This window comes from Hemiscyllium ocellatum, chromosome 1 (genome assembly GCF_020745735.1).
Source record: "Hemiscyllium ocellatum isolate sHemOce1 chromosome 1, sHemOce1.pat.X.cur, whole genome shotgun sequence".
Classification (NCBI taxonomy): domain Eukaryota; kingdom Metazoa; phylum Chordata; class Chondrichthyes; order Orectolobiformes; family Hemiscylliidae; genus Hemiscyllium; species Hemiscyllium ocellatum.
This window is the reverse complement of record NC_083401.1, coordinates 2,735,567-2,752,101: the sequence shown is the minus strand read 5'-3', so window position 1 is coordinate 2,752,101 and position 16,535 is coordinate 2,735,567. Positions and strand designations below refer to the sequence as shown.

Below are 16,535 nucleotides of genomic sequence, written 5' to 3'. Positions count from 1 at the left end.
TTCTCACCCAGCCACACTGAGCGAGCTCTGAGATGTTGTTGTGTGGACAATCTCTTCAACATTACACGTGCTCTGCTTGAACTCCAGTTTTGAATCTGTCTGAAGTGGAGTGCCCTGTGAAAGTCTCATTGTCATTACCCATCATTCCCCAGACGGAGAATCCCAACATGCAATGGGCAGGAATAAACCATAACCCTGGGTGTGGAAAGACATCATTCATCCATTCCCCAGACGGCAAAGACCATTGACTGAATGTGTGTGACATTTGAGAAGTTTGTTGGAGAAGATTACTAACCTGTTGTCTCTTCAGTAGTTGTCGGAGCCTCTGTTGTGGGAATTGTAGTAGTGGGTGTTGTGGCAACTGTTGGAAAGGAACAAACAGAAACAATCTCAATGAATGTGGGACCCTGTTCCTGCATTGGTGTCTCGGGAGTGTGAGGGTCAGGCTGATCGGAGCTATGGCCTCAATTTTAAATCTCCTGGGTGCAGGTGGCCTTGGGAATGGAACACATGAACGGTATCACTGGTTCCTGACACCTCCTTTATATTCATTCCCGGGATATGGGGGTCACTGGATGGGCCTGCATTTATTGCCTGTCCCTAATTGCCCTTGAGAAGGTGATGGTGAGCTGCCTTCTTCAACTCCCATTGGCTGGAGGGATCCCTTTGATAAGGTCCCACATAACAGGCCAGTGGGTAAAATTAAGGCACCTGGGACAAGGATAATATCTTGACACGTGTTGGGATGTGGCTGACAAACTGGAAACAGGGCGTTGGAATAATTGGGTCTTTCTCGGAGTGGCAGCCAGGGACTGGTGGGGTACCACCTGGATCTCTGCGGGGCACCAGCTATTCACAATAAATGCACATGATCTGAATGATACTTGGGAAGTCTGGATGTACAAAGGGTGTCCTTGTGCACCACTTAATGACAGTAGACAGCTACAGGCACAGCCAAGCGCTGAGGAAGGTACATTGTATATTGTCCTTCAGGGCAAGAGGGTCTGAGTTCAGAGGTCGGGATGTCTTACTGCAGTTATACAGGGCCTTGGGGAGAGCACAGCTGGAGGGTTGTGTGCAGGGTTGGTTCCCTCAGCTATGAGAGGACAGACCTGCTGTAAAGGGAGTGCAGGGAGGGTCACGAGTCTGATACTGAGGATGGCAGGACTGTCCCGTGAGGAGAGATTTGTTCAACTGTCCCTATATTCACAGGGGTCTGATGAAAACAGTCCAACAGAGCTGGACAGAGCTGGATACAGGGAGTTTGTTCTCTTTGGTTGGGGAGACTAGAATCAGGGTCACAGTGCCAGGATACAGGGGAAACCATTTTCAGAATGAGGTCAGATGTCACATGACACCAGGTTATACTCCAACAGGTTAATGTGAAATCACAAGCTTTCGGAGCACTGCCCCTTGGTCAGGTGGAGTCATGTTCACCCCAGTCCAGCATCTCCACAATTAAGGATGAGACAAGGACAGAATTCTTCACTCAAAGTGCAGTGAAAATGTGGAATCCTCTCTCACAGAAGGCCATGTGAGACAAGGCACTGAATATATACAGAGAGAGAGTGTGAGAGAATGAGGTTTCTTGATATTAAAATCAACAAAAAGTACTGAGAGAAAAGGCAACATTGCACTCTTGATCATTCGAGAACCAGGCATGATGATATTAGATAGCACAGCACGCTCGAAAAGCCGAATGGCCTACTCCTGCTCCTTGTCTGGATCTTTCCCCAATGCAGTTAGAGAGAGAGAGCCAGGGTTCTCACCCAGCCACACTGAGCGAGCTCTGAGATGTTGTTGTGTGGACAATCTCTTCAACATTCCACGCGCTCTGCTTGAACTCCAGTTTTGAATCTGTCTGAAGTGGAGTGCCCTGTGAAAGTCTCATTGTCATTACCCATCATTCCCCAGACGGAGAATCCCAACATGCAATGGGCAGGAATAAACCATAACCCTGGGTGTGGAAAGACATCATTCATCCATTCCCCATACGGCAAAGACCATTGACTGAATGTGTGTGACATTTGAGAGGTTTGTTGGAGAAGATTACTAACCTGTTGTCTCTTCAGTAGTTGTCAGAGCCTCTGTTGTGGGAATTGTAGTAGTGGGTGTTGTGGCAACTGTTGGAAAGGAACAAACAGAAACAATCTCAATGAATGTGGGACTCTGTTCCTGCATTGGTGTCTCGGGAGTGTGAGGGTCAGGCTGATCGGAGCTATGGCCTCAATTTTAGATCTCCTGGGTGCAGGTGGCCTTGGGAATGGAACATCTAAGCGGTATCACTGGTTCCTGACACCTCCTTTATATTCATTCCCGGGATATGGGGGTCACTGGATGGGCCTGCATTTATTGCCTGTCCCTAATTGCCCTTGAGAAGGTGACGGTGAGCCGCCTTCTTGAACCAACACTTCAAAAAACAAAGAACAAAGAAAATTTACAGACCAGGAACAGGCCCTGCGGCCCTCCAAGCCTGAACTGATCCAAATCCACTGTCTAAACCTGTTGGTTAATTCCGCAGCATCTGTATCCCTCTGCTCCCCACCTCCTCATGCATCTGTCCAGACGCATTGTAAATGAATCTCCCGTGCCTGCCTCTACCTCCTCTGCTGGCAACGCATTCCAAACACCCACCACCCTCTGTGTGAATTACTTGCTGCCTGTATCCCCCTTAAACTTTCCACCTCTCACCTTGAAAGCGTGACCTCTCATTATTGAATCCTTCACCCTGGGAAAAAGCTTGTCTCTACCCACCCTGTCTATACCCTTCATGATTTTGTAAACCTCAATCAGGTCCCCCCTCAATCTCCTTTTTTCTAATGAAAACAATCCTAACCTACTCAACCTCTCTTCATAGCGAGCACCTTCCATACCAGGCAACATCCTCGTAAACCTTCTCTGCACCCTCTCCAAAGCATCCACATCCTTTGAATAGAATAGAATAGAAGGATACAGCGCAGTACAGGCCCTTCGGCCCTCGATGTTGCGCCGACCGAATCCTACCTAACCTATACTAGCCCAATAACTTCCAAATGCCTATCCAGTGCCCGCTTAAATGACCATAAAGAAGGAGAGTTCACCACTGATACGGGCAGGGCATTCCATGAACTCACAACCCGCTGTGTGAAGAATCTACCCCTAACATCTGTCCTATACCTACCACCCCTTAATTTAAAGCTATGTCCCCTAGTAACACCTGACTCCATTAGCGGTAAAAGGTTCTTAGTATCTACCCTATCTAAACCCCTAATCATCTTATACACTTCTATCAGATCTCCCCTAAACCTTCTCTTCTCCAATGAGAACAGCCCCAAGTGCCTCAGCCTTTCCTCATAAGATTTTCCTACCATTCCAGGCAACATCCTGGTAAACCTCCTCTGCACTCGTTCTAAAGCTTCCACATCCTTCCTATAGTATGGCGACCAAAACTGCACACAATACTCCAGATGAGGCCGCACCAGAGTCTTATACAACTGCAACATGACCTCAGGACTCCGGAACTCAATTCCTCTACCAATAAAGCCCAGTACACCATATGCCTTCCTCACAGCACTATTTACATGGGTGGCAACTTTCAGAGATCTGTGTACATGGACACCAAGATCCCTCTGCTCATCCACACTACCAAGTAGCCTACCATTAGCCCAGTAATCCATCATCTTGTTATTCCTACCAAAGTGAACGACTTCGCACTTAGCTACATTGAATTCCATTTGCCACATTTCCGCCCAGCTCTGCAACTTATCTATATCCCGCTGTAACCTACCACTTCCTTCCTCACTATCCACAACTCCACCGACTTTTGTGTCATCCGCAAACTTGCTTACCCAGCTTTCAAGTCCTTCCTCTAGATCATTTATAAAGATAACAAAAAGCAATGGTCCCAAAACAGATCCTTGTGGTACACCGCTAGTAACTGCGCTCCAAGATGAACATAATCCATCAACTACTACCCTCTGTCTCCTTCCAGCCAGCCAATTCCTAATCCAAACCTCTAATGTATCCTCAATGCCATACCTCCGAAGTTTTAGCATTAGCCTACCATGGGGAACCTTATCGAACGCCTTACTAAAATCCATATACACAACATCTACTGCTTTACCCTCATCCACTTCCTTGGTCACCTTCTCAAAGAACTCAATAAGGTTTGTGAGGCACGACCTGCCCTTCACAAAACCATGCTGGCTATCCCTGATCACGTTATTCCTACCCAGATGTTCATAAATCTTATCCCTTACCATTACTTTGGGTAATGTGGAGACCAGAACTGTACACAGTATTCTAAATGCAGCCAAACCAATGTCTTGTACAATTTTAACATGACCTGCCAGCTCTTATACTCAATACCCTGACCAATGAAGCTAAGCGTACTATATGCCTTCTTGACCACTCTATCCACCTGTGCAGCAACCTTCAGGATACAATGGACCTGCACTCCCAGATCTCTCTGCTCATCAACATTTCCCAAGGCTCTTCCATTCACTGTATAATTCGCTCTAGAATTACACTTGCCTAAATGTATCACCTGAAGAAGGGCTTATGCCCAAAACGTCGATTCTCCTGCTCCTTGGATGCTGCCTGACCTGCTGCGCTTTTCCAGCAATACATTTTCAGCTCTGATCTCCAGCATCTGCAGACCTCACTTTCTCCTCCTAAATGCATCACCTCACATTTGTCTGGATTGAACTCCATCAGCCACTTTTCCACCCAACTCTCAGTCTATCTATATCCACCTGTATTCTCTGACAGTCCCTTCTGCTTTCTGCTACTCCACCAAACTTTGTATGATCTGAAAACTTACTGATCATACCAACAGTGCCCTCTTCCAGATCATTTATGTATATTACAAACAGCAGTGTCCCCAGCACTGACCCCTGGGGAACACCCACTGGTCACCTTTCTCCATTTCAAGAAACTCCCTTCAACTACTACTCTCTGTCTCCTGTTGCTCAACCAGTTCTTTATCCACCTGCTAGAACCCCCTGCACACCATGTGACTTCACTTTCTCCATTAGTCTACAATGGGGAACCTTATCAAATGCCTTACTAAAGTTCATGTATATGACATCAACAGCCCTTCCTTCATCTATCAACTTGGTCACTTCCTCAAAGAATTCTATTAAGTTGGTAAGACACGATCTCCCCCACACAAAACCATGTTGCCTGTCACTGATAGGCCCATTCTTTTCTAAATATAAATAGATCCTATCCCTCAATACCTTCTCCAGCAACTTTCCCACCACTGGCATTAGGCTCACTGGTCTGTAGTTACCCGGAATATCCCTACTACCCTTCTTGTACAGGGGGACAACATGAGCAACCCTCCAGTCCTCCAGCACCTCACCTGTATTTAAGGATGCCACAAAGATATCTATCAGAGCCCCAACTATTTCCTCTCTCGCCTCCCTCAGCAATCTGGGATAAATCCCATCTGATTCTAGGGATTCGTCCACCTTAATAACCTCTAGTCTACCCAACACATCTTCCCTCCTTATGCCAACGTGATCCAGACTAATCAAACTTCTCTCTCTAATCTCAACATTCATCATGTCCCTCTCCTCAGTGAACACTGATGCAAAGTAATCATTCAGAATCTCACCCATTCTCTCAGGTTCAACACACAGCCTTCCTTCATTATCCTTCAGTGGAACAATCCTTTCTCTAGTTACCTGCTTGCTTCTTACATAAGAACAAAAAGACTTTGGGATTCTCCTTAATTCTGCTCACTAAAGCTATTTCATGACCCCTTTTAGCCACTTGATTCCTTGTTTAAGACTTGTCCTACTCTTCCGATATTCTTCCAGGGCCTGTTCTGTTCTTAGCTGCCTGGACCTTGTGTACGCTTCCCTTTTCCTCTTGGCTAGTCATACAATTTCCCCTGTCATCCACGGTTCACGAATCTTGCCCTTCCTATCCTTTGCTTTCAACGGGACATGTCTGTCCTGCACTATCTTTGAAAGCCTCCCACATCTCAATGTGGACTTCCCTTCAAATAGCTGCCCCCAATCCACATTTCCCAGCTCCTGCCTAATTTTGATATAATAGGACTTGGCCCAGTTTAGTACTCTTCCCTTAGGACCATTCTCTTCTTAATCTACGAGTATTCTAAAACTTACAGAATTGTGGTCACTGTTCCCAAAGAAATCTCCCACTGCAACTTCTACCACCTGTCCTGGCTCATTCCACAGTACCAGGTCCAATATGGCCCCTTGACTTGTTGGACTATTGACACACTGCTGGAGGAACCCCTTTGATAACAGTCCAGTGGGTAAAATCTGAGCAACTGGAATTGGGAGTAATATAGTGAATTGAATTTATTGTCACATGTGCCGAGGCACAGTGAAAAGCTTTGCCTTGCGATCACAGGTAGATCACAGAGTTAATTAGCAGAGATAAGTAGATAAAAGGCAAACAGCAACAATAACGAAAACACAGGGACAGGCGAATGTTAAGAGTTTGTGAGTCCATTCAGTATTCTAACAACAGCAGGGTAGAAAGTGTTTGGAAACCGGCCTGGTGCGTGTGTGCAGGTTTCTGTACCTTCTCCCCGATGGTAGAGGTTGTAGAAATACATTGCCAGGGTGGGATGGATCTTTGAGAATGCTGGCGGCCTTTCCTTGACAGTGGGATAGTAGATAGGTTCTATAGATGGGAGGTTGGCCTTTGTGATTGTCCAGACCGAGTTCACCACTCTCTGTAACCGTCTCCGATCTTGAATGGTACAGGTGCCATACCAGGTAGTGATACACCCAGACAGAATGCTCTCAGTGGTGCACCTATAAATGTTGGCAAGGGTATTCACCGTCATCCCAAATTTCCTCAGCTGCCTGAGGAAGAAGAGACGTTGTTGGGCCTTTGTAACCAGTGTGTCCACATGAAGAGTCCAAGAAAGCTTGTTGTAGATGACCACTCCCAGGAGCTTGACACTCTCCACTAGTTCCACCCTCTGTGCTGTTAATGTGTAACATGAGTAACATCCCGCCGAAAGGCAATAATGAGTTCCTTGGTTTTGCCGGCATTGAGAGCTAGGTTGTTCTCAGTGCACCATTTTTCCAGGTCTTCCACCTTCCGTCTGTTGTCTGTTTCAGCTGCTGGTGTCATCAGTGAAGTTGTAAATGACATTAGTCTGGTATTTGGCGACACAGTCATGGGTATACAGTGGGTACAGTAGGGGGCTGAGTACACACCCCTGGGGGGCTCCAATGTTGAGTGTTAGTGAGGATGAAATATTGTCCCCTGTCTTCACAGATTGTGGCCTGTGGGTCAGGAAACTGAGGATCCTGTTACAGAGAGTGGGGCTTAGTCCGAGATCACTAAGTTTAGTAATCAGTCTCGAGGGGATAATAGTGCTGAAGGCTGAACTGTACTCAATGAGTGGGATTCTGACATAGCAGTTCTTGGTGGCAAGATGTTCTGGGGAGGCGTGAAGGGCAAGTGATATCACATCTGACGTGGATCTGTTGGTCCGTTAGACAAACTGGAGTGGGTCAAGAGTAGTGGGGAGGCTGGAATTATATTGAAATGTGTTGAGAATTGGTTGACAGCAAATTGTTATGAAGATGTGGGCAGTGAAAATGTGGAATTCTCTCTCACAGAAGGCCATGTGAGATAAGGCACTGAATATATACAGAGAGAGAGAGTGTGAGAGAATGAGGTTTCTTGATATTAAACTCAACAAAAAGTACTGAGAGAAAAGGCAACATTGCAATCTTGATCATTCGAGGGCCAGGCACGATGATATTAGATAGCACAGCAGGCTCGAAAGGCCGAATGGCCTACTCCTGCTCCTTTAAGAGAGTTAAAAGCTGCAGAACTATCGCACCTAGCACCAAGTATACTCAAAAATGTAACAATGTAACAGTGGGTCGAACCACTCGATTAGTTTGTTGCTTGGAGACAAAACAAATTCAAATTCAGCCAGTCAGTTTCAATTACACCCAAACATATCAAATTCTAATCCAGTTTGAATTGAGTATATTGACAATCTTAAAAGCCAATGACACAATCCGATGTTCGGAAGTACAAGACTGGAGGAAATTGAACAATTGAGAGGAGATCTGCCATGTCCTAGCATGGAAGAGACTGCTTGAAAATGGCTCTCTGTTAAAAGTGCCTTTTCGATCAGTAACTTGTAACACAGAATTTCCTAACAAGGAGAAAAGAAGACACAGGAAAATCGGAACACAAGAACCTACAGCTGCCTGGTTTTGAGATAAGAAGTGTTATTTTGTAAATTTTCATCAGGAGTTTTATTAGATGAATATTATAGAAGGGAATCTAAAAGATAGATTAGAGTAAGGAATTATAAATAGTGGCTAGTTAATTATTCTCTGTTATACTTTAAGGAATAAAGTTGTAAATTCTTACTTGAAATAGCTCTTGGCCACTTTATTTTTACAAATTGCCGAAAGGGATATATCTTTTTGGTTTGGCTGGTTTTAAATGAAGCAAGAGGATTTAACCCGTGTTGTAACAAAGGACACAGGAAGTTGGAATGAACCAGATTTTCTCTGAGTGGCAGCCAGTGACTGGTGGGGTACCACATGGATCTGAGTTCAGAGGTCGGGATGTCTTGCAGTTATACAGGGCCTTGGGGAGAGCACAGCTGGAGAGTTGTGTGCAGGGTTAGTCCCCCCCCGGCTAGGAGAGGACAGACCTGCCGTAGAGGGAGTGCAGGGAGGGTCACGACATTGATACTGAGGATGGCAGGACAGTCCCATATGGAGAAATTGGTTCAACTGGCCCTGTATTCAGTGGAGTCTGATAGAAATACTCCAACAGAGCTGGACAGACTCGATGCTGAGAGTTTGTCCCCTCTGGTTGGGCAGACTATACCCAGGGTAACAGTGCCAGGATACAGGGGAAACCATTTTCAGAATGAGGTCAGATGTCACATGACACCAGGTTATACTCCAACAGGTTAATGTGAAATCACAAGCTTTCGGAGCACTGCCCCTTGGTCAGGTGGAGTCATGTTCACCCTAGTCCAGCATCTCCACAATTAAGGATGAGACAAGGACAGAATTCTTCACTCAAAGTGCAGTGAAAATGTGGAATCCTCTCTCACAGAAGGCCATGTGAGACAAGGCACTGAATATATACAGAGAGAGTGTGAGAGAATGAGGTTTCTTGATATTAAAATCAACAAAAAGTACTGAGAGAAAAGGCAACATTGCAATCTTGATCATTCGAGAACCAGGCATGATGATATTAGATAGCACAGCACGCTCGAAAGGCCGAATGGCCTACTCCTGCTCCTTGTCTGGATCTTTCCCCAATGCAGTTAGGGAGAGAGAGCCAGGGTTCTCACCCAGCCACACTGAGCGAGCTCTGAGATGTTGTTGTGTGGACAATCTCTTCAACATTACACGTGCTCTGCTTGAACTCCAGTTTTGAATCTGTCTGAAGTGGAGTGCCCTGTGAAAGTCTCATTGTCATTACCCATCATTCCCCAGACGGAGAATCCCAACATGCAATGGGCAGGAATAAACCATAACCCTGGGTGTGGAAAGACATCATTCATCCATTCCCCAGACGGCAAAGACCATTGACTGAATGTGTGTGACATTTGAGAGGTTTGTTGGAGAAGATTACTAACCTGTTGTCTCTTCAGTAGTTGTCGGAGCCTCTGTTGTGGGAATTGTAGTAGTGGGTGTTGTGGCAACTGTTGGAAAGGAACAAACAGAAACAATCTCAATGAATGTGGGACCCCGTTCCTGCATTGGTGTCTCGGGAGTGTGAGGGTCAGGCTGATCGGAGCTATGGCCTCAATTGTAAATCTCCTGGGGGCAGGTGGCCTTGGGAATGGAACACTTTCCCTGGTTTCTAACAGGCATCACTGGTTTCTAACACCGTATTTGAATTCATTCCCGGGATATGGGAGCCACTGGATGGACCTGCACTTATTGCCTGTCCCTAATTGCCCTTGAGAAGGTGATGGAGAGCTGCCTTCTTGAACTTCCATTGGCTGGAGGGATCCCTTTGATAAGGTCCCTCATAAGAGGGTCATGTGTAAAATTAAAGCATCTGGGATAGGGGGCAATATATTGACACGTGCTGAGAATTCGCTGATAGTCAGGAAACAGGGAGTTGGAATAAATGGGTCTTCCTCAGAGTGGCAGCTCATGACCATTGGGGTACCACATTGATCTCTGCGGGGCACCAATTATTCACAATATATGCACATGATCTGGATGATACTTGGGAAGTTTGGATGTACAAAGGGTGTCCTTGTACACTGCTTAATGACAGTAGACAGCTACAGGCACAGCCAAGCACGAAGGAAGGTCCATTGTATATTGTCCATCAGGGCAAGATGATATGAGTTCAGAGGTCGGGATGTCTTGCTGCAGTTATACAGGGCCTTGGGGAGAGCACAGCTGGAGGGTTGTGTGCAGGGTTGGTCTCCCCAGCTAGGAGAGGACAAACCTGCCATAGAGGGAATGCAGGGAGGGTCACTACACTGATACTGAGGATGGCAGGATGGTCCCATATGGAGAGTTAATTGTAATTTGACCTGAATTCAGTAGGATTTAATTTAAACACTCTCACAGAGCTGGACAGACTGGATGCTGGGATACGATCTGCCACCCTGCCTACCCAAAGCATGGCCACAGGGAATACAGAAAATCAAGCCTGCCCAGACTATAGAAGAAGCTCCCAGAATGCCTCAGCATCAACTAAACAGGCTGACAGGAGAATCCATAGTCACTTGCAGACCAGGGAATAAATTTCCCAAATCAACCTGACAACAAGCTTCCTGGACCTGATCAACACAGCTCTCCCAAAGTGCTACCAAAGGACAGGTCAGATGGAGGGACACTAGAATCTCTCACTCACAGGAGAGAAACAATGGAAACAGCTCACTGCCAAGAAAAGGGACATTCTTACCTCACCTCGAAGAGAGCTGGAATCTCCTGATCCCATGAAGAACTGATTGATGCTACCAGGATGATTCATTGTATATGCAATCAGGACATTCTTCTGATAACTGTTCGCAGTTATCACCATCGTAACTGGATTATTTAATTATCAAACACATTGTATTTACCCTATTTTTAATTAACATTATTGTCCAAGGTTCCTATAAAACCTGGCTTGATTCTCAGTTTGAGGAAAAGAGTTTCCGCTACCTGGACAGACTGTCTGCGCTGTTTCATATTGGTCGATTACTCTTCTGCAATATCGCGGTGCTCATAAACTGATTGTTTATTTCACTTCAATCTCTGCTTTGTGATCTCTGCATAATTGGGTGAATCTCTCCGACACCAGGATCACAGTGCCAGGATACAGGGGAGACCATTTTCAGAATGAGGTCAGATGTCACATGACACCAGGTTATACTCCAACAGGTTAATGTGAAATCACAAGCTTTCGGACACTGCCCCTTGGTCAGGTGGGGACATGTTCACCTCAGTCCAGCATCTCCACAATTAAGGATGAGACAAGGACATATTGATAGTGAATGGGACAGCAGGCTCGAAAGCTGAATGGCCTACTCCTGCTCCTTGTCTGGATCTTTCCCCAATGCAGTTAGGGAGAGAGAGCCAGGGTTCTCACCCAGCCACACTGAGCGAGCTCTGAGATGTTGTTGTGTGGACAATCTCTTCAACATTACACGTGTTCTGCTTGAACTCCAGTTTTGAATCTGTCTGAAGTGGAGTGCCCTGTGAAAGTCTCATTGTCATTACCCATCATTCCCCAGACGGAGAATCCCAACATGCAATGGGCAGGAATAAACCATAACCCTGGGTGTGGAAAGACATCATTCATCCATTCCCCAGACAGCAAAGACCATTGACTGAATGTGTGTGACATTTGAGAGGTTTGTTGGAGAAGATTACTAACCTGTTGTCTCTTCAGTAGTTGTCGGAGTCTCTGTTGTGGGAATTGTAGTAGTGGGTGTTGTGGCAACTGTTGGAAAGGAACAAACAGAAACAATCTCAATGAATGTGGGACCCTGTTCCTGCATTGGTGTCTCGGGAGTGTGAGGGTCAGGCTGATCGGAGCTATGGCCTCAATTTTAAATCTCCTGGGTGCAGGTGGCCTTGGGAATGGAACACTTGAACGGTATCACTGGTTCCTGACACCTCCTTTTTATTCCTTCCCGGGATATGGGGGTCACTGGATGGGCCTGCATTTATTGCCTGTCCCTAATTGCCCTTGAGAAGGTGACGGTGAGCTGCCTTCTTCAACTCCCATTGGCTGGAGGGATCCCTTTGATAAGGTCCCACATAACAGGCCAGTGGGTAAAATTAAAGCATCTGAGATAGGGGGCAATATATTGGCACGTGTTGGGAATGGGCTGATAGACAGCAAACAGGGCGTTTAAATACTTTGGTCTTTCTCGGAGTAGCAGCCAGGGACTGGTGGGGTACCACCTGGATCTCTGCGGGGCACCAGCTATTCACAATAAATGCACATGATCTGAATGATACTTGGGAAGGCTGGATGTACAAAGGGTGTCCTTGTGTGACAGTAGACAGCTACAGGCACAGCCAAGCGCTGAGGAAGGTACGTTGTATATTGTCCTTCAGGGCAAGAGGATCTGAGTTCAGAGGTCGGGATGTCTTGCTGCAGTTATACAGGGCCTTGGGGAGAGCACAGCTGGAGAGTTGTGTGTAGGGTTGGTCCTCCCAGCTATGAGAGGACAGACCTGCTGTAGAGGGAGTACAGGGAGGGTCAATAGTCTGATATTGAGAATGGCAGCCCTGGATCACGAGGATGTATTGTTTCAATTGATCTTTACTCAGTGGAGTCTCATTTATCCTCTCGAACAGGGCTGGACAGACTGGATACTGGGACATTGTTCCCATTGGTGGAGGAGACTAGAACCAGAGTCACAGTCTCAGGGTAGCTGAAGTGAAAAAATACAGGGAACTGAGAGGGAGGGAGTGATGGAGAGTAAGAGATTTCCTCGATTATGAGGCTTCAAAGAGTGTGGATCGAAAAGGGAATACGACATTTTGATTGAGGACGAGACATGATAAAACCATAAGACCATAAGACATAGGAGTGGAAGTAAGGCCATTTGGCCCATCGAGTCCACTCCACCATTCAATCATGGCTGATGGGCATTTCAACTCCACTTACATTCTCCTTGTAGCCCTTAATTCCTCGAGATAGTGAATGATAATAGTGAATGGTACAGCAGACTCAAAAGGCCGAATGGCCTACTCCTGCCCCTTGTCTGGATCTTTCCCCAATGCAGTTAGGGAAAGAGAGCCAGGGTTCTCACCCAGCCACACTGAGCGAGCTCTGAGATGTTGTTGTGTGGACAATCTCTTCAACATTCCACGTGTTCTGCTTGAACTCCAGTTTTGAATCTGTCTGAAGTGGAGTGCCCTGTGAAAGTCTCATTGTCATTACCCATCATTCCCCAGACGGAGAATCCCAACATGCAATGGGCAGGAATAAACCATAACCCTGGGTGTGGAAAGACATCATTCATCCATTCCCCATACGGCAAAGACCATTGACTGAATGTGTGTGACATTTGAGAGGTTTGTTGGAGAAGATTACTGACCTGTTGTCTCTTCAGTTGTTGTCGGAGCCTCTGTTGTGGGAATTGTAGTAGTGGGTGTTGTGGCAACTGTTGGAAAGGAACAAACAGAAACAATCTCAATGAATGTGGGACCCTGTTCCTGCATTGGTGTCTCGGGAGTGTGAGGGTCAGGCTGATCGGAGCTATGGCCTCAATTTTAAATCCCTTGGGTGCAGGTGGCCTTGGGAATGGAACACTTGAACGGTATCACTGGTTCCTGACACCTCCTTCATACTCATTCACGGGATATGGGGGTCACTGGATGGACCCATTGTCCATCAGGGCAAGAGTATCTGAGTTCAGAGGTCGGGATGCCTTGCTGCAGTTATACAGGACCTTGGGGAGAGCACAGCTGGAGGGTTGTGTGCAGGGTTGGTCATAGAGTCATAGAGATGTACAGCACGGAAACAGACCCTTCGGTCCAACCCGTCCAAGCCAACCAGATATCCCAATCTAATCTAGTCCCACCTGCCAGCACCCGGCCCATATCCCTCCAAACCCTTCCTATTCATATAAACATCCAAATGCCTTTTAAATGTTGCAATTGTACCAGCCTCCACCACACCCTCTGGCAGCTCATTCCATACACATACCACCCTCTGTGTGAAACAGTTGCCCTTCAGATCTCTTTTATATCTTTCTCCTCTCACCCTAAACCTCACTCAGGAACAATGGACTGACAGAAGAGACACAATAGACAGTGAGACAAAGTATCGTACCGCTGATAACAAGGAAAAGACAAACACACAACTTCAACACCAAGGAGAGGGAAGCACTAAAATCTCTAAGAAACGATATGAACATAATCATACTCCCAGCAGACAAAGGCAGAATGACAGTCATACTGGACAAAGCTGAACAACTACTTGCAGATACCAACACCTACCAAAAGAGGGAGTCTGACCCCACCCCACAGCTCACCAATAGGGTAAACAACACACTGAGGAATCTCCAAAAAAACGGACAGATAACCAGGGCTGACCTACAGAGAATGAAACCTGAAAGCAACACCAGCCCCAGATTCTATGGACTACCTAAAGTGCACAAACCAGACATCCCACTTAGACCCCATCGTATCATTACCAGGGACACCATCATACAAACTGGCTAAAGAACTACAGCAGAAACTGAAACACCTGATCAGCGGATCCAGACATTCTACACAATCAACACAGGAATTCTTGGACATCATCAGAAATATACACATAGACAAGGAAGAAACCATGGTCTCATTCGATGTAACGGCACTGTTCACCTCTATCGACAAAACCCTAGCCAGAGAAACAATATCCAACCTGCTGGACATACAGAACAGACAACAGGACGTTGAACCTATCAACAAAGACAGCATACTTAAACTACTGGACCTGTGCCTCACAACACACTTCACATTCAACAACCAGATATATGAACAAATCAACGACACGCCCATGGGCTCACCCATCTCCGGACTCATAGCAGAAGCAGTAATGTAAAGGTTAGAACAAACAGCCTTACCGCAAATTCAACCCAAACTCTGGGTCAGATATGTGGACAACACCTTTGTAATTATTAAAGACACAGAAATAGAGAACACACACCGGATCATCAACGCCACACTCACAGGAATCCGATTCACGAGAGAGGAAGAAAAGGGCAACCAGCTCCCATTCCTAGACGTGATGGTACAGAGAACACCGAACGGAGAATTCACCACAAGGGTACACAGAAAAGCCACACACACAGACCAAGTCCTGAACTATGAAAGCAACCCACCCCAACACACACAAACGAAGCTGCATCAGGACACTGTTCAAAAGGGTCACAACACACTGCAGTACACCAGAACGGATACCCGCGCAATTTCATCAACAGATGCCTAAGAGATAGACCACGGAACGAGGACATGCCACAACCAAAAGGACTAGCCACACTACCATACATCAGGAGCGTTTCCAAACTGACAGCCAGACTGTTGCGATCCTTAGGACTCATAACAGCACACAAACCAACAGCCACGCTCAGACAACAACTCACTAGAACAAAGGACCCGATACCCAGCATGAGCAAAACCAACGTAGTGTACAAAATCCCATGCAAGGACTGCACAAAACACTACATAGGACAAACAGGAAGACAGCTAACAACCTGCATCCATGAACATCAGCTAGCCACGAAACAACACGACCAGCTATCCTTAGTCGTCACACACGCAGATGACAAGCAACATGAATTCGACTGGGACAACTACTATTATAGGACAAGCCAAACAGTGAAGAGTCAGGGAATTGGTTTGAGTGTGTGTGTATGCATGTATGTGTATGTGCATGAATGGGGGGATGGGTTTGAGTGTGTGTGTCTTTGTCTGTGTGTATGCACGGGGTGGGTTTGAGTGTGTGCGTGTGTGTATGTGTGTGCACAGAAGGATGGGTTTGAGTGTGTGTGCATGTGTGCACGGGGGATGGATTTGAGTGTGTGTGTGCGTGTGCGTGTGCGTGTGTCTGTGTCTGTGTGTGTGCATGTGTGTGCACGGGGGGGTGGGTTTGAGTGTCTGTGAGTGTGTGTGCAGGATGGGTTTGAGTGTCTGCGACAGAATGTGGCTGTGTGTGTGTATATGTGTATGCACGGGGTGATGGGTTTGAGTGTGTGCGTATGTGTGCATGGGGGATGGGTTTGAGTGTGTGTGTCTGCGTGTATGTGCGTGTATACACGGGGGGATGGGTTTGAGTGTGTGTGTATGTGTGCACGGGGGTTGGGTTTGAGTGTGTGTGTGTGTGTCTGCGTGTGTGCACGGGGATGGGTTTGAGTGTGTGTGTATGTGTCTGTGTGCATGTGTGTGCACAAAGGGAATGGGTTTGAGTGTGTGTCTGTGTGTGCGTGTGTGCACGGGGGGATGGATCTGAGTGTCTGTGAGTGTGTGTGCAGGATGGGTTTGAGTGTCTGTGACAGAGTGTGGCCGAGTGTGTGTGTGTGTGTGTGCACGCGTGCGTGTGTGTGTGTGTGCGCGCGCGCG

At 46.6% G+C, this 16,535-nt stretch overlaps 1 protein-coding gene across 1 annotated transcript in view; it reads right to left on the bottom strand.

Annotated features, from left to right (window-relative positions):
* Positions 1–16,535, bottom strand: part of LOC132817359 (mucin-2-like) — a 198,453-nt gene that overhangs the window by 21,255 nt on the left and 160,663 nt on the right. The window contains exons 7-11 of the mRNA XM_060827773.1: positions 13,526–13,591; positions 11,848–11,913; positions 9,599–9,664; positions 2,058–2,123; positions 296–361 (exon numbers count right to left, since the gene is read on the bottom strand). Of these exons, the coding sequence (XP_060683756.1) occupies positions 296–361; positions 2,058–2,123; positions 9,599–9,664; positions 11,848–11,913; positions 13,526–13,591 (330 nt within the window). The remainder of the gene's footprint in view (positions 1–295; positions 362–2,057; positions 2,124–9,598; positions 9,665–11,847; positions 11,914–13,525; positions 13,592–16,535) is intronic.